This window comes from Lottia gigantea (genome assembly GCF_000327385.1).
Source record: "Lottia gigantea unplaced genomic scaffold LOTGIsca_51, whole genome shotgun sequence".
Taxonomy (NCBI): domain Eukaryota; kingdom Metazoa; phylum Mollusca; class Gastropoda; family Lottiidae; genus Lottia; species Lottia gigantea.
In genome coordinates, this window is record NW_008709752.1 from 168,461 (window position 1) to 193,519 (window position 25,059).

General features: G+C 32.3%; 3 protein-coding genes across 3 annotated transcripts in view; 1 reads left to right on the forward strand and 2 right to left on the reverse strand.

The window, feature by feature from the left end:
* Positions 1 to 979: 979 nt before the first annotated feature.
* LOTGIDRAFT_165337 (hypothetical protein) lies at positions 980 to 7,788 on the forward strand (the record flags this gene model as incomplete). The annotated part of the gene is made up of 10 exons (XM_009062357.1): positions 980 to 982; positions 1,550 to 1,657; positions 1,979 to 2,176; positions 4,374 to 4,479; positions 4,892 to 4,944; positions 6,218 to 6,328; positions 6,512 to 6,623; positions 7,029 to 7,117; positions 7,332 to 7,406; positions 7,651 to 7,788. The coding sequence occupies 10 exons, from the start codon at positions 980 to 982 to the stop codon at positions 7,786 to 7,788; spliced, it is 993 nt and encodes a 330-aa protein (XP_009060605.1).
* Positions 7,789 to 9,103: 1,315 nt separating this feature from the next.
* Positions 9,104 to 11,129, reverse strand: LOTGIDRAFT_125626 (hypothetical protein; the record flags this gene model as incomplete). The annotated part of the gene is made up of 4 exons (XM_009062358.1): positions 9,104 to 9,189; positions 9,542 to 9,673; positions 9,961 to 10,072; positions 10,947 to 11,129. 4 exons carry the CDS (start codon positions 11,127 to 11,129, stop codon positions 9,104 to 9,106), a joined length of 513 nt encoding a protein of 170 aa, XP_009060606.1.
* A 2,680-nt stretch (positions 11,130 to 13,809) lies between these two features.
* Positions 13,810 to 25,059, reverse strand: part of LOTGIDRAFT_204366 (hypothetical protein) — a 33,279-nt gene continuing 22,029 nt past the window's right edge. The window contains exons 3-11 of the mRNA XM_009062359.1: positions 23,373 to 23,468; positions 22,664 to 22,825; positions 22,304 to 22,429; positions 21,766 to 21,986; positions 18,188 to 18,297; positions 16,333 to 16,484; positions 15,965 to 16,075; positions 15,429 to 15,545; positions 13,810 to 15,091 (exon numbers count right to left, since the gene is read on the reverse strand). Of these exons, the coding sequence (XP_009060607.1) occupies positions 15,053 to 15,091; positions 15,429 to 15,545; positions 15,965 to 16,075; positions 16,333 to 16,484; positions 18,188 to 18,297; positions 21,766 to 21,986; positions 22,304 to 22,429; positions 22,664 to 22,825; positions 23,373 to 23,468 (1,134 nt within the window). The 3' untranslated portion in view covers positions 13,810 to 15,052. The remainder of the gene's footprint in view (positions 15,092 to 15,428; positions 15,546 to 15,964; positions 16,076 to 16,332; positions 16,485 to 18,187; positions 18,298 to 21,765; positions 21,987 to 22,303; positions 22,430 to 22,663; positions 22,826 to 23,372; positions 23,469 to 25,059) is intronic.

Below are 25,059 nucleotides of genomic sequence, written 5' to 3' on the forward strand. Positions count from 1 at the left end.
CTACATACATACACACTAGTCACTAGTCGGTCGGTATTTCATCAGCAAACTAAACTTGGCATCAACACGCTCTCTTAGTCTGAATTCTAAGAAAACCAGCGGAAGTGGAGAATACATTGAACCGTATTTAGTAACAAGTATGGGATAGTAGAATCTATAGTAATAATGTTGAGTAGGCCTCTAGGAGTATGGGCCTTGGAGTTTGGTATAGTCCCAATCATAGCCTACTCTTTTCAGCCATAGTTTTTTTCAGTTTTAGATTGGTGTAGAAAGAAATGAAAAGGAGTTTTGCCTCCTACTTTTCTGCACTAACGAAGACAGGCAATACTATGCATAATTCTTTTTCTATCTATTTCCAACTGTCGACAGATATCCAAAGTGCACAGTTTAAGGGTCTGAGTTTCATGTCCCCTAGATATATTTCAAAGTTATCATCTTCGACCTTCATCACTGGCAACGTGGGATTGAAAATGCTCAAATCGAGATTTCACCTGGATCCTCCCCTTAGTATGTCTAGCTAGCGTTGAGTATCGGAAAGAATTTATAGGTACGGTATAAATAATTGCTGATTTGCTGGTCTACATCTTTATAGGCTTAATGTTCTACGTTCAACAATGTCAATAAAATAATCTAGAAACATTATACTATATCATCATGTAGCTTTGCCCATTCTCAAATGTGCGTCATGGACTACAAACTACTATTTTGAATATTTCTCATTTTCATTCTAATCAAGGCAAGTTGATGGCAGAGGGCTCCACGACATCATTTCCAATATTTACACGGACTTTAAACTCCATGCACGGATATTAGGCGTTCATCAAAATTACAAGAGTTATCCCCCTTTTATCAAATTTGTTTACAAATTTTTATTTATTCATTTATTCAATATAAGCTCACATAATTATATCTTATGTTACTAAAAATCAAAATACATAAAGCTATTTATCAGTAGTTTTATACTGAAGTTGACAGAAACATGGTAAGACATGGTAATACAGACAAAAGGAATCTATTTCTTGTAGTGTCACTTGTTATACTGAATTTGTTGATGATAAGCGTGATGTAGTCGATGTGTATGACATTATGTCCATGACTCATGAGGCGTATAGGAATAAGTGATTTTGGGTAGTTGGTTTGTCGATTTTTAGACTTGTATCAGAATTGGAATTGAGGTTCTGTGGGCCCTAATTTTTTATTTCAACAAATTAATAATGACCCATGTTTTTTTGATTTCATAGTTGAGTTATAAACCTGAACAGAACCATTTTGAAGATGGATCAATACCAGAGCAAGGGTCATCATAGACCCCATTATGATTCTTATAGAACCAATTCATACATTGTTAAGGGTATATAGACTTGTATAGAATCATTCTCATACCATATTTATTGTGAGGAACATGACTATATGATCAACAAGTCTTATCAGTGGTGAGAATATCAGTCTGTTCTAGTAAATGTTGCAAGAACCATACTACTTTTGATAATTTGTAGTTACTTTAAGTAGTAAGTCTATCTGACTGAGCCTGATATTGTTTTAATTGTAGGGTACACCTATAAAAGATGTGTCAATACCAGATAATGCTCCTAAAGAATTACTTCTCTCAAAACATGCTGATTATATTGGTGCATATGGGTCAAAGAAAGATGACTATGTAAGCATTATCTTGTACAGAAACAATTTCTATTAGATTCTTCTAAAGATTCCTTCTTTCATGTGCAATTTAGAAATTTTAATCATCATATAAGAATGAAATATCAAGATTTCCTATATGCAGAGTTGTCTCTATTATATGTAAACATTCATGGTATTCGAGTACCAGTGCTACTATTTACTCTAAATGTACCGAATCTGAAATTTTGTGTGAAAATATGATTAACAGAATTGTATTTGGTTATTAAATTTACTATCTAGATATCATTGAGATTGGAATTGGAGTGGAAATCCTGTTTAACACTATTTTTTGTTTAAATAGGAATATGTGATGACAGAATATCTGAGAATGAATGGTATCTACTGGGGATTGACTGCTATGGATCTAATGGATGAATTAAAAAGAATGAATAAAGAAGAGGTACTGGTGTTTGTTAAGCAGTGTCAACATGAGTCTGGTGGAATTAGCTGTAGTGTAGGACATGATCCTCATTTACTCTGTACCCTCAGTGCTATACAGGTTAGTGTAGGACATGATCCTCATTTACTCTGTACCCTCAGTGCTATACAGGTTAGTGTAGGACATGATCCTCATTTACTCTGTACCCTCAGTGCTATACAGGTTAGTGTAGGACATGATCCTCATTTACTCTGTACCCTCAGTGCTATACAGGTTAGTGTAGGACATGATCCTCATTTACTCTGTACCCTCAGTGCTATACAGGTTAGTGTAGGACATGATCCTCATTTACTCTGTACCCTCAGTGCTATACAGGTTAGTGTAGGACATGATCCTCATTTACTCTGTACCCTCAGTGCTATACAGGTTAGTGTAGGACATGATCCTCATTTACTCTGTACCCTCAGTGCTATACAGGTTAGTGTAGGACATGATCCTCATTTACTCTGTACCCTCAGTGCTATACAGGTTAGTGTAGGACATGATCTTCATTTACTCTGTACCCTCAGTGCTATACAGGTAACTTAGTGTCATATTGTTGTTGTTATATTGTTTCGTGCTTGTTGTCAGTAAAAGGTAGTAATAATATATGAATATAAAAAAATGGGTTTTAAAATGAAGAAAATAATCTAAAAACATCTGACATCTACACTATACATATCAATAGACCCCCCCCGGTTCTCAACCTGGCGTGTTTTCACCCCCAAGGGACTAGGTTGTCAGGGGTGTGGCCAACTGGTGTAGCAGAAGAGTTTATTTTGAGACAGCAACTCGCATCATATGCTGGAAATGTGGATGAAACAAATTTTTTGGGGGTGCGAAAGGTTCAAGGGGTGTGAGACTGAAAAAGGTTGGGAAACACTGCAATAGACTAATCAGCAGTTCTCTATTAATTTAATTATTAAATCTATTAATTATTATCTATTAGGTTAATGGAGATCCAATGTACAATTCTGAAATTTACTCAATAATACCTTTTGTTGCTTCCCAACATGACTTGAAGAGTTATCACCCTTAGTGTTACCATTCTTTTACTCTTAGATACTGACCCTATATGATGCTCAAGACACTATAGATTGTGATAAAGTTATTATTATATTTCTAGATACTGACCCTATATGATGCTCAAGATACAATAGATTGTGATAAAGTTATTATTATATTTCTAGATACTGAAACTATATGATGCTCAAGACACTATAGATTGTGATAAAGTTATTATTATATTTCTAGATACTGAAACTATATGATGCTCAAGATACAATAGATTGTGATAAAGTTATAATTATATTTCTAGATACTGAAACTATATGATGCTCAAGATACTATAGATTGTGATAAAGTTATTATTATATTTCTAGATACTGAAACTATATGATGCTCAAGACACTATAGATTGTGATAAAGTTATTATTATATTTCTAGATACTGAAACTATATGATGCTCAAGACACTATAGATTGTGATAAAGTTATTATTATATTTCTAGATACTGAAACTATATGATGCTCAAGATACTATAGATTGTGATAAAGTTATTATTATATTTCTAGATACTGAAACTATATGATGCTCAAGATACAATAGATTGTGATAAAGTTATTATTATATTTCTAGATATTGACCCTATATGATGCTCAAGATACAATAGATTGTGATAAAGTTATTATTATATTTCTAGATATTGACCCTATATGATGCTCAAGATACTATAGATTGTGATAAAGTTATTATTATATTTCTAGATACTGAAACTATATGATGCTCAAGATACAATAGATTGTGATAAAGTTATTATTATATTTCTAGATATTGACCCTATATGATGCTCAAGATACTATAGATTGTGATAAAGTTATTATTATATTTCTAGATATTGACCCTATATGATGCTCAAGATACTATAGATTGTGATAAAGTTATTATTATATTTCTAGATATTGACCCTATATGATGCTCAAGACACTATAGATTGTGATAAAGTTATTATTATATTTCTAGATACTGAAACTATATGATGCTCAAGATACAATAGATTGTGATAAAGTTATTATTATATTTCTAGATATTGACCCTATATGATGCTCAAGATACTATAGATTGTGATAAAGTTATTATTATATTTCTAGATACTGAAACTATATGATGCTCAAGATACAATAGATTGTGATAAAGTTATTATTATATTTCTAGATATTGACCCTATATGATGCTCAAGATACAATAGATTGTGATAAAGTTATTATTATATTTCTAGATATTGACCCTATATGATGCTCAAGATACTATAGATTGTGATAAAGTTATTAAATGGGTACAGAGCTTACAGCAAGATGATGGTAGTTTCTATGGTGATAAATGGGGTAATATATAGTAATATTTCCTATTCTAACATCACTCCTGTCTTTGAACCAGTTACCTCAACCTCTGCTTATCATATTTTTATGCAATATGTTACATAATGAATTGTGTTAACAAACCAATAATGAAATTGAGATCTACATATTTGTACCATAGAAAGTTGCTGTTAATGACATAAGATATCCTGATGTTAATCTGTTGTAAGGTACATTAACGTTGTAGCTTGTTTCATGACCATTGTGTTTTATAACAAAGAGGTCAATTTGATTATAATAGAGTAAAAGAGTTATTAATTATGAACATTTACTCAGAATTCAAGAAGGGCATAGCGACAATCAGTTTAACTGTTAAAGGTAAAATTTTGTACTATTACCATTGATTAATTTTTACAGATGAATTTGTTTGTCTCTTCAGGAGAGGTAGATACCAGGTTTTCATTCTGTGCTGTGGCTTGTTTATCATTATTGGTAAGTTGATAACAATTTTTAACAATTTCCATTCGAATCAAGATATCTGGGTGTTTATTTTTAAAAAAAGAGTTGGAAACATTATATCCATCCATATAATTTATGTTTTGAATTTTAGGGTAAACGAGACAGTATTGATGTAGATAAAGCTGTAGAATATAATGTTAAATATTTATGAAATTCAGGGTAAACTAGACAGTATTGATGTAGATAAAGCTGTAGAATATAATGTTAAATATTTTATGAAATTCAGGGTAAACTAGACAGTATTGATATAGATAAAGCTGTAGAATATAATGTTAAATATTTTATGAAATTCAGGGTAAACTAGACAGTATTGATATAGATAAAGCTGTAGAATATAATGTTAAATATTTTATGAAATTCAGGGTAAACTAGACAGTATTGATATAGATAAAGCTGTAGAATATAATGTTAAATATTTTATGTAATTCAGGGTAAACTAGACAGTATTAATGTAGATAAAGCTGTAGAATATAATGTTAAATATTTTATGTAATTCAGGGTAAACTAGACAGTATTAATGTAGATAAAGCTGTAGAATATAATGTTAAATATTTTATGAAATTCAGGGTAAACTAGACAGTATTGATATAGATAAAGCTGTAGAATTTTATGTTAAATATTTTATGTAATTCAGAGTAAACTAGACAGTATTAATGTAGATAAAGCTGTAGAATATAATGTTAAATATTTTATGTAATTCAGAGTAAACTAGACAGTATTGATATAGATAAAGCTGTAGAATTTTATGTTAAATATTTTATGTAATTCAGAGTAAACTAGACAGTATTAATGTAGATAAAGCTGTAGAATATAATGTTAAATATTTTATGTAATTCAGGGTAAACTAGACAGTATTAATGTAGATAAAGCTGTAGAATATAATGTTAAATATTTTATGTAATTCAGGGTAAACTAGACAGTATTAATGTAAATAAAGCTGCAGAATATAATGTTAAATATTTTATGTAATTCAGGGTAAACTAGACAGTATTAATGTAAATAAAGCTGCAGAATATAATGTTAAATATTTTATGAAATTCAGAGTAAACTAGACAGTATTAATGTAGATAAAGCTGTAGAATATAATGTTAAATATTTTATGTAATTCAGGGTAAACTAGACAGTATTAATGTAAATAAAGCTGCAGAATATAATGTTAAATATTTTATGTAATTCAGGGTAAACTAGACAGTATTAATGTAAATAAAGCTGCAGAATATAATGTTAAATATTTTATGTAATTCAGGGTAAACTAGACAGTATTAATGTAGATAAAGCAGTAGAGTTTGTTGTATCTTGTATGAATTTTGATGGTGGTTTTGGATGTCGACCTGGCAGTGAATCACATTCGGGTCAAGTAAGTTCCATTCTATATTGAAAATACATTGTTAAATGTTCTACTGATTTCACAGTGATAGATATTGCTATACACTTTTTCACTTAATACATTTATGCATTTTGTATCATGTTAATTGACATCATTTTAATAGTGCTTCACATGAAATCATCTTAGCCTGATATGACTCCATTTTTTTTGTAGATATATTGTTGTGTTGGTATGTTAGCTATAACAGGACAGTTACACCATATCAACGCTGATTTACTAGGTTGGTGGTTATGTGAACGTCAGTTACCTTCAGGTGGTTTAAATGGTAAGATACATTAAAACTTTGTTCTTAAATCATTATGAATAAAACTTATTCTATATTTAATATCTTGTTGGACTCTTTCTTTATCAGCATGAAGTACCAGTATATCATTTTCAAAATCCTGATGATTTCTTTGAAAACCTTTGAGTTTTAGCATTAGCTTAAATCATCTTGGTTATATTTTAAAAGAAAAAGTAATTGGTTCAATGTTTACTTTAAGTTATCTATACCCTATAAGATAAACTCCCAAGATTTCACAAAGTGAATTTTCACTTTAGACAATATTTTCAAATATAATCAATACACTAATATAAATACCAATAATATGCCAAAACCATGTAGTAGAATTTTACCTGTGTCTGTACGTATTATATATACAATAATTCATACAATAACATTATATTACAGGTCGTCCTGAGAAACTACCTGATGTATGTTATTCATGGTGGGTTTTAGCTTCTTTAAAAATCATCAATAGACTACAGTGGATAGATAAGGTTTGTTATTATAGCTTTACATAACCCTTAGAATAGGAATGATGTCAAAAATCAGCATGATGTCTGAGAAGCAGGAAAAATTTATAAGTCAGTGGAAATTAACATAAGTCACCAGAATCTTTGTCATTTCTGTTAATAATTTAAGTATAGCTTGAATTGATATTATAATTATATTGATATAAACATCACTAGATGAGTTGTTTTATATTTTCAGAATAAATTAATAGAGTTTATATTAGCATCACAAGATGAAGAAACTGGAGGGTTTGCTGACCGGCCTGGTGATATGGTAGGTGGAATGATTTGGAATTTTTTAAAAAACCTTTCTTGCTCCGTATTGACCAGTCATGTCTGATTCGAGTTCTGAAGTGTTCAGACATTTTTTTTAATTTTTTATGACAAACTTTAGCAACTGAACCAATGTAAAACACCTTAATGTTCAGATGAAGACAATTCCAAGCAATAGCCTATTAAAATTTTCAACAAAGACCTAATTTAATCTAAATCTAATTCAATTTTTTGTTTCTCACCAGGTTGATCCATTTCATACATTATTTGGTTTAGCTGGTTTATCATTACTGGGTAATACTTCTATCAAACCTGTTAATCCAGTCTATTGTATGCCAGAGGATACTATTAGAAGAGTTGGGATTCAGTTAGATCTCTTATGATAAAGAATAATATGATACTGAATAATAGTGTAATAGTATACTGGATAATGTTTCTAAACAATATGTGCAATGTAGGTGAGAGAACCATGCTAGACATGTAAGATTAAAGATTTTCAGTTTCAAACAATCCAGGGATATTGTGAGCAGAATAAGCTGGGTATTTTATATTAATGATAATGATAAGGGATACAGTTGTTGTAACATTATCTATACAAGTTGATAAAGCTCAATGTCAACATTCTATAACAAGTTTCAGAATGAATAAAATCAGTCTTGATCAGCTGATAGAGCAAATACCTGGTACTTAGAACACTGTATGTCTTTACTCTGTGAAATAATAAATGGTTAAAAATGTTGTTGTTGGGGTTTCACTTCTGTAGTAAGTACATTGCAGTGTGCAATATGGAACTTTTTGAGTTCTGGTTACTCCTTGTTATGTATTCATGGGCAGATGAACGATATAAATGTAAGCGACGAAATAAACATGCTACTAAGACTTAAAACCGGAACTAGATCTTTATTTGTAACATTATATTTGCAAGGACATAACACTCCTTTAAATATTGCTTGATAACTCAAAACTTCATATCTCCAGTTTAGATGAACCACATTGTCCACAACTTACAAATTAAAACAAGAGAAAGTTGTATAATTAAACACATTTATTTTAAAATATCACAGACAATATAAATAATAAATATTGTATATAAAAATTATCACAATAGACAAAATAGACGATATCACACTATAACAAACTTCATTCACAAAATATCATCCATACAATATGAAATAATGAGAAAAATAAAATATGCCAGTCATTGATCTAAGAAAAAATTTGAGTGGAAGTTGAGGGTTCAAATTTAACAGGAAGCTATATTCATCTTAGTTATTTAACATTATATAATAAAAACAGGACAATTGGCTTCCTCTTAAAACTTATATTATATTATACATGTAAATTGTTTTTAAATTTTCAGTATTAGATTATGAAACATGATAACAAGTTACATATTCAAAAATGTACTTTTATAAAAATTAATATTGAAAATGAAATTAAAATGAAGATGATTTTGGAAGATAGACCTTAGATTTTATGAGAGTAAATTAAGAGATATATAAAGAATATTGTGTTTCTATTTTGTGGAATACAGCCTGTGTTGTTACAAACCTGATCAACCAGTCAAATAAGTTTCCTTTTACAATTTTCGTTCCCAGTAAAAACAGTAAAACAGTATGATGATATGATAAAAAACATTTATATGTTTTGTGCCCTTTGTCAGCTGTAAAAGACCATCTTATAATAAAACCATGTAGATTATGTTGTAAGTTGAGGCTGTGGTCCGACTATCTCATCCCAACCTTTACGACATGTTTTTACTATCCAATCATGTTCATCATCATCTACAATACAAATATCAATAGTGTTAAATACTACAGGCTACAATAACTATAGCTTGGTACTAAATGTTTTATGTTTTATAATGCTGTATGAAATTTTGATTAGTTTTTATATTCGAGGATAAGTTCAGCTCGTTGTTTAAATCACCCCTAAATCTTGTCAATAAATAGATGTATTGATGGAACTGCAGCTCACTTTATCCAAATAGCAAAGTATAGGCCATGAAATTTATCTTAAAAAACCATACTGATACAATAAGCAGGAGTTTTGTAAGTGTTCATAAATATAAAACAAACCTTATGAAGAAGCGTGTCAATTGGATTAGTGAAAAATAAGCTAGGCTGATTAACTTACCAGCATTTCTAAGGAATTTAAGATTATAATCTATTATAACTCTAGAGATAGGATTATAAAAACCATCACCACAGTCATAACAACCTTCTGGTATTTCTCTAGGTGGTACACGATTTGTTAACTGAGATCGACCTAAAATACATTCATTAAACACATGATGGTAATCATCTATTTACCAGACATCTGATTTGAAGAGGGTCTGTGGTGCAGTTTGTTAGAATGTTAGAATCTTTACATGATGTCATTTGTGGTCTTGAATTCTAATCTGAGTTGGAATGTGAAAGTTGTCTTTTCTCATTTAAATTCAAGCTGAGCATAAAAAAATTGACATCATTGTAACAGTCCTTTTCAGAATTTATTAACAATATTCTATAGAGTAAGGTTAAATAGTTTATAATTGATATGAAAGTTCAACTAACCTGCAGGTTGTAAACCATTACATATTTCTGTATAAAACCTTCTATCATACCCATCACAGTACTCCCAACCTTCTTCTTTATATTCTAGACCATCAGCAAACGTATACTGACCCTATAATATATTATATTCTAGACCATCATTAAAAGTATACTGACCCTATAATATATTATATTCTAGACCATCAGTAAAAGTATACTGACCCTATAATATATATTATATTCTAGACCATCAGTAAATGTATACTGACCCTATAATATATTATATTCTAGACCATCAGCAAACGTATACTGACCCTATAATGTATTATATTCTAGACCATCAGTAAAAGTATACTGACCCTATAATATATTATATTCTAGACCATCAGTAAAAGTATACTGACCCTATAATATATTATATTCTAGACCATCATTAAAAGTATACTGACCCTATATTATATTATATTCTAGACCATCAGTAAATGTATACTGACCCTATAATATATTATATTCTAGACCATCAGTAAATGTATACTGACCCTATAATATATTATATTCTAGACCATCATTAAAAGTATACTGACCCTATATTATATTATATTCTAGACCATCAGTAAATGTATACTGACCCTATAATATATTATATTCTAGACCATCATTAAAAGTATACTGACCCTATAATATATTATATTCTAGACCATCAGTAAAAGTATACTGACCCTATAATATATTATATTCTAGACCATCAGTAAAAGTATACTGACCCTAGAGAAACATTATAATGAATACTATCTGTTTTAGAACTTCAGTTATATAAGTTTGAAAAGTTCATAAATATTTTGTCTACGAACACGCTGTCAGTTTCATATTGCAAATTGCAAACAAAATTGCACTGTGAACATGCATTGTATTATTATTTTGAAGTTTGTAGCATAAAATGCAGTCTCTACAAAACTTTTTTATTATGCTTATTGGTATATGATGTCAATTTTAATCATATAATTTACCTCTGTTGCTATTCCATTCTCCCAGGTAGCCTGATATTTACTTCCATTAGGAAAAAATAATGTTCCTGTTCCATGGAACATGGTGTCTTTAAGTTCACCTTCATATCTTGTACCAGTAGGAAAATTATACAATCCTTTACCTTCTAACCTGAAGACAAAATAACCAACTATAAATTTGTCCATCAAAATAATAAAACTATTTTATCTGGTTTCCTATTGTTTCATATTATTTCTGAATTAATAATTAATTAACTAATAAGCTTACATATTTAAAAGTATAATGTGCCTTGTCTAAAGCTCTCAGACTGCTATTAGACAGTATTAGAACCATTCCTCAAACACAAGGCTAGGATTTTTACGGTATTTATTATGTAGCCTAGGCTTATTAAGTTATTATATTTATGATTGTAGGCCTCCATATGGGAATTGGACCGCCTGTCCGTGGCTTGAATTAACTTATCAAGTGAAAGTTAAACGTGTTTCGGCTCTCCGAAAGGTAAATGCAACTACAAAATATTAAAAACCAAGACAAAAAACACTAAACTATAATCACAGTTGAATATGTTTTAAGATATTGAGATTTTATATGACATTTTACCTTTTATTTTTTATATCGCCTTCATAACTGCTACCTGTATACTCCATTTTGACGCTGTTGTTAAGCAAATTGAGGGGAGATAACTTTATCAGATTTAGTCTCGATCGAAAAGACGTAACCTAGACAACAGACCACAAATATTTTAAAGATTTACCATGACTCTACACGACACGAGTTGCCATGTAATCGGCTATAATCAATCAAAATTTCCCATCCTGTTCAAAGTCGAATTTCGAAAACCGCTGATTCCGAAAAGAAGCGGCCCCCCTTCAAAGTTTCTTATCATTGCACATAGTGGAAGAATTCTCTGTGTGCTCTCTTCGATGGTCCCCTGTGTGGCCTCCCATCCATCGATTCTTAGAAACGCCACTGGCTGTGTCCTCGTGAATTTCTTGTGAGTGTGAATGCATCTTAGCTGATGAAGTGGGTTGGACAGATACTTCTTATTCTTTTCACAGACAACCGGCTATGTCATTTCATCAGGTCTTAAAATATTATATAGGCCAATTAAAAAAACACACACCGATTTCCGATTTGCCGTATTCTTTTTCATAGAACAATTTATATAAGTTGGTTTGGGCAGTGGATAAGAAATGAATAAGCCAAATCCCATTCTTTCATTTTCTATACTGACGTAATGGACATCAATGGCAAGTGTAGCACATTCACATTGACTTTAGAGGGAACTAATTTTACATGCACAGCCTGTAGCACACGTGTCTGCACTATTTCTATTCTACTACTTCTTTGTCTTCAACGCGTTAGAAACATATATCTTCCCCTTAGCAGATGCTATGAATATGGGACCGAAACAATAAACCATAACGTTTAAAGTCTGTCTGTCAAGGGCTCTGATTAGTTGTATTCGCTGCTGTGCAATTCAATCAAATTGCTGCATTCCGTGATGGTTATTGCAGTCAAGGTATAAAACGAAGTCCTAACACATTGAACATGGTGGATATGTTCTCTCAGAGGATTGAGAAAATGAATCCTGAACAAGATCAGCAATGAAGTTATCGATTGATTATCGTTTGTGAAAAAATCTAACCATTGAAAGAGTAGTTCGCCTTTTCAGTTCTCCTACTAGCCATGTGGTCATTCTTATTCTACCTTTTTATGACTCAGGTGATCCCATTCGACAATTCACTGCATTTTCCGTTATGCTGAATCTGTTGCAGAGCCCCAGTAGAACTTTCAAGGTAGACCGTTTGAGCCGAGCCCTTCCATCGAGCCACCCGTGATTCATGTGATTTATAGATACAGAACACAAGATTAGACATTGAATGAAGATTTATTATGCCACGAAAGCATCATTACAAAACAGATTTATCAACGTCATTGCAGCTACAACATCGTTCAATAACATTGCTTGGTCTTTTAAACACAAAACGAAAGATAAGTATAACAAACAGATCTTAGGGGAAATGGAATGTTTAAAAAAAATCGATAAAGTAAAAAAACAAGAAAGGAATTAACAGATCTTAGATTTGAATCTAAAGGTTGACTTTGACAGTACATGAAATAGTTGAAATAAAGCATATAAAAACATAGTCACATGATCAACAATGAATATCATTTCATCAACTAAATCAATCCAAAACTGCTTTAAATAAATAGAAACGCTAAAAAATAAGCAAGCAAATTTAAATCTACAACGAAATTTCATTTTAATAAAAAATCAATTTAAAAAAAGGGTATAAACGGAAGCTCATAAAATGGCAAGTAAAAGGACTATATAAGGACCTACTATAAGAACTGTTCACACATAGATAGATATCAGCAGTAAAAAAACATGTATGGCGCAAGAATTCGAAAAAGTTTGTAAAGAGATTGTAAAAGGCTTATTTGGCATTTATATGAATAGGCGATAATAACACCCTCCTTTGGGCCAATTTAAGGTAGCATAAAGGAGACCGTGAACACTAGAAAATCCCTTTACAATCCTTTCAATTTAACATCAAATTTATAAAGACAAAAATGGTGCAATGGTGCAAAGTATTTCTCGATATTCGTTGCTTCTTGTTTGACTGGATGGCGTCTTTTCAATGATATCTTAACTTAAGTACAACGAAAAAAAGGACCAATTTTACTAACATTGTCTGTACGGTAAGTTTGAGTGAAATTGGCCTCTTAAAGCCCCCATTAGGAACGTTTGTTTCGAAACGAGAGGACCAAGTGCTAGAGTTGTGCTGGAAAGAAGTGACTGATAAGTTATGAAATGACAATATTTGAACATTGAGTAGTAAGGCGATGCATTCGAAGCATAAAATGTAAGTGAATATGTAAAAGATACAATAGTGAAGAATGATAAAGCTGTACAATACATTTACATTATAAAGATCTGGTAGCATTGGGTGTTAAAAAAGTACAAAATAAGACGCTATCTACAGTTGTAATGATAATCTAAATTTTCCCCATAACGAATTTAGAACATATTTCTCAACACATCGGAATGTTCGAATTAAAATAGGTCATTATTAACCCTTCACCGTTTTTATTTTTAAATATTTTTGTTATTGTTCTATCTCAAACTCTAAAGTATAAATATGAAAAAATGAATAAGTATGAATTCAGATCTAACATTGAAATTTTTCTATTCTTTTTTCCATTCAAGACAAATCTTGCTAAAGCGAATGTTAATCATAAGGCAAGCAACCGAAAGTTTAGAAAGAAATAAGGCAATAAGTTAAATCATGCAAAAAATGGAGGGATGCTTAATAGCCGAAAAAGCGATTCTTTGATTTTAAAAAAGATTAATCATTCTCAAACATCGGAATGTCAAAATATATCATTCTATTATCTTAATAAGTAATAATAAAATCTAAATGTCACAACCTTCTCTATAAAAATAACAATAAAATGTACTACGTTATAATTATTAAATATACATTATCATTTCTAGAAAATCAGTTTTTGTTGGTCCCAAGAATTTCGTTAAATTTCGTTAAAATCGTTATATTTTGTCAATAAGTTTGAATGGAATGTTTACAAGTTTTTAAATTATTTGGGGATTCCGTTGAGGTAAGTGTCAACGCAGTCATTATGCAGGGCATTCTCACCCTTTTGGAACACCTCTTGGGATTATCAACTCGAGATATCTTAGGAAATGTAAGAATTAATTATGTTAATTAGTTAATAATCTTCGCATATTTATTGCCATCGACTCAATATGTTTTCCTAGTACGTCGAAGAGATCCATTGCAGGCTATACAATGTCATGTCTTCTGTTAATTGTCTTTACCTATATAGAAACATTTGGCTTCCATGGGTTGTACTGAAACCCCAGAGTTACCCTAACAAGACGGAGAGATCTAATAACAAGTAATAAATTGACTAATATTAAAATAATAATAACTAATAATAACCTCAACTAATAATAATAATATTAATTATAATAACGAGGAGGAAATTGTGCTGTTGCTGCAATGTTGGCGTATAAATTAAGTGTAAGCCAACAATATGGATACAACATGGAATAGTGAGATGGCTCCTGGCAGTGAGCTTGTCTTTATGTGTAGAGCGTGTTCTGGTTGTGGCAAGCTTTCTCCTGAAATAGGAAAAATATTTCATTTATTATCGGTTAGCCTAAAGGAATATACATGTAGTCGGTTGAATATTGATATCCCTAATGATAGAAGTCCATTTTAGATATCAATTTTACTTTCAAAAGCAGAAAGTTGACTTTCCAATTCCTTTAATTTTCACCCTAATTTTAGTTTCCTGTTGGGTGTTGGAATTTGAGCTAACCGCTGAAATCCCATCTACAGCACCCGAAGTCGTAAACAGAGTTGTACCTGGAACACTTTAATAGAGTTCACTCAGCAGCTTATGTTTGTTTATCGTTCCTTAAGAGTCAACAATCATGTGAAAATTGTATTACTTACATCTCCTTTAGGATTAAGAAGAACTGTTTTAACGTGAGCTCCTTGTCTCCATTCATCTGCATCTCTAAACACCAGATCGTAGGCATCAGCTTCACTAGCGGCTTTTCTGGCCCAGATCTATATTACATTACAATTAATGAATCATTGGAATAGAGCAGTGATGGGGAGTACAGATCGTTAATAAAGTAGACCAATGCATTGGGTAATGTAAAGAAGGACATATTTGGCCGGGATCTAAAATAAAACATGACCTAAACAAACGAGTAGATAACAGTAAATCGTGGCACCATTCAGCAAAATCCCTACTAATATTGGGACGTTTATATATTGCACTATCTGATGTGCTGTAGATATCGAAGTATGTTGATTTTCAGCCCGCAATAGAGTAGATTGACCGAGTCCCCACTTATCAGTCACCCTATTAGCAAGCTACTCAGATGGATGCAGGATTTTGCAAAATTGTACTTATATAGTATTTAGGTCTGTGAGCTCTCCAAACTCAACTAACCCTCTCTGATTGATGATAAGAATCTTACCTTAACACTAGCTCCAGCTTTCAAGACGAAATTCCTAAAGTGATAAACTTGTTCTCTGTATGTTTCATTATCTACTGTACGTTTGATTCTAAAACCATCGAGATCTACATCCTGAATTATACAAATTTATCATAATCAGTTGAATGGGGGTTAAGAACCGTGGTTGGCGTTGAAAATGTTCTTTTTCTTTTGGGAAACGTCTGTGGGGTGATTGTGTTGGACGTTATCAAACGACATTTTAAAGTATTATGACCACCTGCGACCACCATAAGGGGAAAGACCTTAAACAAATCAAGCATGGTTTTAATTATCAAAACGCCGTGTCTACTACACTATGTATATATCTAAACTGAATGAAGTGTACTTACCCTCTTATTTCCAGCAGTACTGGTGTTCTCCAGACAGATGTATCGTCCTTGAGGGTCGACATCAGCAATAGAGACTGGTCCATTCTGAGTCCTCTGGTAGGTGGTTTTAGCTGATACTTCCCCTCGCATCATCTTCATACCAAGGTTCGAGTCTTATAGAGAGAAATATATACTTTAATATAACTTTGGATTGAGAAGATGCCCTATTTCAAACAGTAACATTAAGCTGAATTACTCTCGTCTCATGCCGAGCGCTATATTTGTATTTGATTTTCCATAGGCTTCAAATGAAAAAAAAAAAAACTTTTGAACAAAAGGGTCAAAATCCAGCCAAATAATCAAAAAAACATTTGTTTGAGACATTATACAATCTATAACGCGAGCTTATGCATCGTCAGCAACTCCTTGCCATCCTTAAACAGAATAAGAGCTTTTTTGGTCAAATATATCTGCTGAAGACGGTTAATAACACTATGCAGTAAAAAAGAAATTGTATAAGATAAGAGACTAGACATTGTCATGATATTACCAGGATAAAAGATATTAGAATTATGTTTTAGTTTATTACGTCATCAAAAGCATACAAAATAAACCAGCAGCACCAAATAATAAGGGGACATAATCCAAAAAATCCGGATGAAAAATATTGTTCCTAAAGCTTCTACAGTGATAACTAATCAAGAATATAGTCCTTGTATATTGTTTAAAGAGATCAAGAGAAAATTTGGCTGTGAAATTTAGTGACAATTCTAAGTAATAAAACAACAAAAGTCAAATTTGAAGGTTAAATTGATAATGAAAACGGCCCACGGCAAAAATGTTTAATTTTGATTCTAATTGTGGTAATATTGGTGATGATAAACATCAAATTGAACAACCTTTTTCTTTCTCTGAAATTACTCAAACGTTCAAGTTATAGTCAGAAAAGCACTTTGGAACACATTTATGAAAAAGCATCAATATCTAAAGAGATACCTTCGTCTATTCATTCCGCTTACCAAATTATATAATTTTTTAATTGTATACCAATGAATCGTCGGATTTGCAATCTGAAAACTGACAAGAGTATAGCTGGGTAAGCGGATATTCAGACGAATGTATACCTTTAGTTACAAGGTTAATATCAAGGAATCCCAAAACCACCATAAACATATATTCACAATGCACACGAATTACTGTTTACCCATACCCATATAATGTGATAGTTTAATATATAGCAAGAGTAGTAGACAAGCGGTTAAAATTGAAGCAATATTACAGAAAAGATAGAAAATATATTATTAAAATTGTCAAAACAAAAAAAAATTAATAACAAAGATGGATACATGCTTTAAAAATGTGTATCTCAGATAAAACAAACTAAGAGATGGAAATGAATCAGAGACGGTTGTGTTAAATAATTGAAATTTGTACATTTATTGGCATGACTTTGACCATTAGTCCTATATTTCAAACTTCCTATAACCAAACCATCAATTTGATCACGATAGGGAGGTATTTTATACATGAAATATCCATAATGTCTGGAACGGTTTTCACTTCATTATTTAAAATTTATGTAATAGATTACTCCAGACAAAAGGCTTAAAGTTAAAGTCAAAGTGACAAATATCTATCATTACTTTGCTGGGTTCGACTGTGAACCCCTATCGCCGAGAGGTAACAGGTGGTCGGGAAGTTAAAGATAAATAATGGCGTACTCTACCACATCATTAAAATAATCAAAGAGTAAGTGTATGTTAGAGAGAATACTTAGTAGTTATATTAAGTGTTTTATTAAGTATTACTATTTAGTTTTACTATTTAGTTAGTATATTATTATCTAGCTAGGTGAATGCCAAGTAACTATACCAACCAGAACTACTACTCTCGAATGTATTGGATGTATTAATAATATCTGATAGGCGAGCACTGCCACGATTCTGTACATTTACAACTTGTTCCACTACTTGCTTCAAACCAACTCTAGATACAGGGGAGAAAAGGGGAAATAAAAATCGTGCAAAACAAAATAATAAAAAAAAACAAATAAAAAATAAACCTAAAAATTTAAAATTGACAAGGAAATTTTATTTCCAATTAAACGAAAAAAGTTTGGAAACTAAATTCTTGAAGATCAAACAAAACTGAAAAGAAAAAATAAAAGTAGAAGATATAAAACATAACTTGTAGAGAAAATTTCCAGAAAACCTTCTCAAGATCTTAACTGAGATTTTCTTTTCTCCTGATTGTAGGAAAATGCGGTAATCTGATTACTGTAAATAAAATTTGATTTATAATCAATGTTATAAATAACCTAATAGGACGATTTAACACCAAAAGTATCGCGCGTTAAGTTCTTGAGAAGCTCCCAGAACATCACGAGGACCAACACCCTGTTTATGATTCCAGTGAACATACCGGTACCGGATGTTCCAAGCGTCCCCTGCTTGAACAGTTTGCCCCAATCAGGCTCTGGAAAATTTCCTTGAATATTGTCAGGTGAGTGAGATAGGAAAGTATCGCCTACTGTGTGATCGTGTGGAGTCTCGTCCAGTGTATGTGATTTAACGAGAATACGTGTACCCCATTCGTTTTCACTATCTGAACTGGAACCATAGGTTGGTTCGCTATGTGATCTTGTAAACTGTGATGGAGTAATTCCCCCGGCGGTATAAATCCCATTGGTTTCACTTCTAAAGATTTAAAATTAAATGATAAAAAAGTATAAAATAAAAAATAGAAACGAAAATATTCTTGACGAATCAGGTACGGTGTAAATAAAAACCTAAGAAAACGTGAACTCAACTGAAACTTGAAAAAGTTTGAAATTTAATTTATACACTAATTTCAAACACTCGGCAATACTACAAGTAGAACAATGAAACAGCAATGCGCTGCGAATTTTAGTTGAAAAAATCAAATCGTAAATCTACGTTCATCTTATTTTATATCAGTGGACAAATTTTGTAGTATAAATGTAAAGTGTTTGATAAAATGTTTTAAACACAAACAGCAACTTTACAACACCTATAATCTGAAACGTGAAATATGAAGTATGAAATATTATAAAATTCACAAAAAGCACTGTGCTAATATGGCAAATGTCTTTTTAAAGCAATGTTAACAGTTCATTCGTTTGAACAACAATATTGCGTGACGCGCGTTACAATATCCATTGGACTGTGGTTGTTCTTCAGTAGTCGCTTCACCATCTATACGCTTTCTTCTCGCCCTCGTCCTTCTTATCATCGTCCACGCCGCCACCACGAGAAGAACTAAAGCTCGAGCTGGTACTATGGCGTTCCTCGTACCCTCCGCCACTTCCGCCACCACTAACACCTCCACTTCCGCCTCCTACACCGCCACTACCATGCTTCTCGTAGAAACTATGTAGATCTTTCCTCACGTTTTCTGATGTATAAACGTCCCTGGAACTTGTTGGTCCATCAGTGGAATGCCAAGTCTCGTCCCTATAGAATGAAATTGAGGGTCGTCAAGTAAAATACAGTCATCTACACACATAGATACAAGGGATGGTGTAAACTTCAACTAAAGGAACCAAAATGTACAAAAACAACCAAAGTTGAACATCAAGTAACTCATAAACAACATCCAAAGCAAACTGTGACGGAAGTGACGTAAATGTAATCTCACCGTCATCATCTCCTCCATTTTTAACACTCCCAGTGCCCTCTCTTACACTACCTTCCTCACTTCCGGCTCTCCCTTCGCTTTCGGTTCTTGCCTCGCTTCCGGCTCTCGAGTGACGATCCTCGTCATAGTAACTACGAACTGTTTCACGCAGAACTTGAGCATCACCACCCTCATTAGGTTCAAGTCTTCTAACTACCGTCACGCCCTCGTGGCTGTGACAGACATCCAACCTATAGGATGGGGAGGGACGGATTACTTTAATTTCCAATTTCGAAATAAAACAATTAAAACTAAAAACAAAATGACGACAATCTTTACAAAAATCAAAACGTAGGAAGCAAAAGAACTAAAACTTTAGAATGGGCCTAACCGAATGTTTTACAAGCGCACCCGTTCTGCAAACGCAAAGTATCTTGATGTTAAATCATTTATGTCAGCTTTTGGAAACAGTCATAACTATCTTACTTATACGTAGAACGTAAATTCGGCTACGTTTTGTGATCGTTTACGTCCACAACCAATGACACACTATATGCCTTTTCAACGTCATTTCCTACAACTTGCATCATTGAAAGAGATATCATGCTATTATATACCGCCGACTTGAATAAAAACAAAATACTTAATTACTCAGGAATTCAAGGATAAAGAGGAAACAACGGGTAAAGCATTAGAAACTCCTTTACCGTCGCTTGTAATTTTGTTTTCTATACATATCTATACAGGTATTTGGACTTCATTATAACAGAAAATGAAAGTAAAATAAAAAGTTACATAGTGATGCAAAGAAATCATGATGCCTTCTGGAATCAGAGAGCAAAAATACTGGTTATTAGTGTAAAAACATGCCGCAAACATAAAATCTAAAAGAAGTTGTACACTTGATAATCGAATTCAAAATATCTTTGAATCAAATGATCACAATCCTGAAAGATGACACAAAACATTAAAACAGAAATAATACACTACTGAATACAGACAACGATACAATATCAACTGAAAATATCTTACAACACAACTTGAAGTACTGTTTCATAGGAACGACCAAACCCATTTATTAACCTTACAGCTTGTGGGGCATGTTTCAGCTGCTTTCAAATAGTAAATTTGTTGTTACATTATCTCCCACTCTACATGATGCAATATTCGAGGAGCTGAAACAATCCCTACAAGCTGTTAAAGCATAATGGCCCTGGTCAACCCCTTTAAAGGAATACAATTCACTAATTATTCGCTTTAACAGTTGATACAACCAATACTGCTTTTTAGAACGTAACATTCGTGGGGCAAAACACCTTTATTTCATTATAAAAAAACTCAGTGTTTACTCTGCCAATATGTTGTATCACCTGTTAAAACGAATTTTTAGAAGTGACCTGTTTTCTTGTCATTACAGGTTTCCAAATAGCACATTTGAATGAATGACATGAATTTTAGAAACCTATTCTATGCAATTCATCGACAGTCCTTCAACATGATGCAGAAAAGATTCATTTAGTCTCAAGTTAGTTTTTAGTGTTTAGTAAAACATCGATCTACTGATAAAATCGTTATGGAACAACTCTCTCTAGACATCGTTGCATTCAGATTACTCAAATTTAAACCAAAATTTCAAATAGAAATACATTTCAAAATACGTCATCGCACATCAAAACTGAGTTTCTTTCATTTTTGTTCGTTTTACCTCAGGTTCTTGAATTCGCACATTATCTATCTTCTGATCACTGTTCCAATAACTGTTTCAGCACACCTTACTAGTGTTTTAAAGAATCAAAGACAGACTTATATCATACATACCGGCTCTCTTCACCCTCCAACAGTTTTCTGTAAGCAGCGATTTCCAGTTCCAGAGACAGCTTGGCATCCATCAGAGTCTGGAGTTCTTGAAGGATTCCTTCCATTTCAGAACGTAAGGTTGTCAGTTCCTTCTTGAATTCTGTGACCTCCAGAGCATGAGTGTGTTCGGATGATTCCATTTGATTCATTAGATCTTGATATTGTTTCTCAAGCTGGGCATTCTAAAAATCAACAGAGGTACATTAAAGTATATTAATGTTACTTGGTTCGATGCTGTCAAAAATATCAGGTAAATACGCTTCTACCATGCTGTTTAATGGAGAGATTCGTTAAATAATAGATTCAATTAGCAAAACAGTAACCGAGGAAGGATATATGGCCTTTACAGAATGTAAATAAGAAATCCTAAGAATATTCATAATTCTTTTCTTGCTTCGATATAATAATTATAATAATAGTGTATTGGTAGTTGTATGGGCCAGATTGTTACCAATAATGTTGAAGCTCGCTACTTAGTAAGAACTCAAATATTACTTACTCTAGCCTCAAGATCGGCCATTCTGCTTCTGGAATCTGACAATTGTTTGCTGTACTTCTTAACTTCTTCACGGTGAGTTGAAACTTCCATGTTCTGTTTCGCGGCCCCAGTTCTATATTCTTGTACCTGAATTAAAACACATAGATATAAATGAAAATCAATTCATAGCCTATAGTCGTTCAACATCTTATGAGCGAACGAGATATTTTGTGGAATAATTGAGATTTATTTACGTCCACTTGCTGCATTAAGTAAGTTTATTAGTTAAGAAAATGAGCTGCCACGAGGATTCACGTTCTGGATCTACCTTGCCCCAATGAAATGGCATGGAGTTTTACGTCCTACAATGCGGTCCCTTACCTTGAGATTGTAGTAAGCTTCCATATCACCTCGGATAGAGTCCACCTTGGAGTCATACTCGTTCTGGATATCTCTGATAGCTTGAGACAATTCATTCTTCCAGAACTCACGGTTCTCGGCAGTGGTGTCTCGGTAAGCAAGAGCAGCAAGTTCCTTCAATTCCTGTAATGAAAGAAACATAAGAGTCAAGCATAGTAAAGCACTCCTGCTGTTTTGATAAGAAGCTGTAAGCGCCCACACAATATGGTTCGAACATAGAAACGTATCAAGCGTACCAATATCATTATTGTAGATTAGTGAAATTGGTGACTGTTAATCCAATACTTAAAATTCACAAAGAATTCGAATCAGAATGCAGAATTCTGAAACATATCTTTACAGAGTTACTTAGTTTTATCGTTTTGGTGAAAACATCGTATAAAGCCAGAGAGCAAATTTGGTGGGTGTATGACACTTGTACGAGAAAGCAAGCAGGTAGCTGGTCGGATATAACTTTAGGATAACAATCCTAAGATTGTTAATTAACTAGTTCTCACGAAAGCATTGAGTAACCCGTCGGATATACATTTAAGGTTATAACCATGAGGTTATCTGGACAGTGATGATATCCTAATAGTTTAGTGTTAACACTTAGTACAGGAAAGTAAGGAATAACCAAATATACAATTAAAAACCATGGGGATATTCGTATTGTAAATGTGCCACAAACCTGTTCATGAACGCTCTTCATAAATTCAATTTCTTCCTCCAGAGTTTGTCGTCTGTTTTCAGCTTCCAAACGACCCAATGTTTCTTCATTTAGATTCTGAAATATTACAATGAGTAATTATATATCTAGAATAAACCATGCAACGACCTAGGTTCAACATCATACAGCATTGTTTTTACAATTATTCATATCTTTTACTGATTAAAGTGGAAGCTTGAACATAACAAGGTTTGTGAGAAATTCATGTATCTCATTGAACGCAAATTTGTTGGTTAATGTTAATACTGTAAATTTATAACAGCTATTATTTTGTATTCAAGATAAATATGTCAACATTATGAGTCGTTAATTGTTCTGTAGAGTTTCTTACTAAACAAAAATATCTTAATACATGTATATATTTCTAATAATGATATATAGTTGATATGCAACTAGTGAACGAGTAGGTGGCTGAACTTGTACTGTGTATTTTGTCAAACTAGTGTGAATGCATACCATAATGTACATAAACTTGTACAATGTTGTTTAAATACAGGTTTAAAAAAGTCACGTGATTAATTCTTTTGACTTATATTTACAGACTATTTGAATGTAAAAAACATAGCGTATATCTTAAACAGTCCTGAATAGTAAAGCAGTATTGGTGTTTTTAAATCTCAAGTGAAGGTACATGTTACTGCATAATAAGAAAACAATTTACAGTATTTGTATTCAACAAGCGCTATAAATTTAATACATTGATTTACAAAAATATTTTGATTGAAATAGTAATAATAAAATTTTAATTGACATATTTTAGAAAGTCATGTCTCTGCATAATTAGAATTAGAACTTAAAGAAAAGATTGGAGCTAAGTCGACATTTGTGCGCTAAAATTAGACTTTTGTTTGAATGTATTGAAATTTGTAATAAAACATTTTCTGACCTCGCATAATATTATAAAATTAAACAAAAGATTTCACAACATTATTCACTGAATATTAGGCAATCTCAACCTTTATTCACTTAGTTGTTCACCTAGCTTCTGTATACTTAAAAGTGCAGATAGTTACATTTCATGTAACTCTTTTACGTAACACCATAATTCATGAGCACTCTACTTACAGTGTGCCATTTGTTTTTACTAACGAGTCTCAGAAACGGGACTTTTATTTAGCTAAGCCAATGAGTAATAGTGTTCACAGCTCACCGTCGAAATTTGAGCCTTCTAATCCACGTGTCTCCAGAATTATCCGCGCTTGAATGTCCCTTTTAAGTAAATAACATAACCTTATGAAGTATAATATTGTACACAATGGTTAAACGACTGCCCTGTGTTCTAAATGGGTTTTATCATGTTTCTTTAAAACATATTCGGATGCACCACAAGGATAATTCAAAAGTATTCTTTCATTGACAGTGTAATGGCTAACTGTACATTAAATAATAATGACCTTAATACGCCTCCCTGTGGTATTCCTAGTTATGGCAGAATCGGATGCTGATGGAACGTTTTTTTTGTCTTAGCGAAGAGTAAACGAAATGAATTTAGTTGCTCTATTGTTCTTAACCTTTTGTTATATCGAAGACGTTCGACGCATTGATCAATAACATATATTTTGCTATAAGGGGTGCCATTCTTAACCCTTATAACACAGACAAGGACTGCAGTTTATGAGAAATCAGTGTTGATTTTAAAAAGGTAATT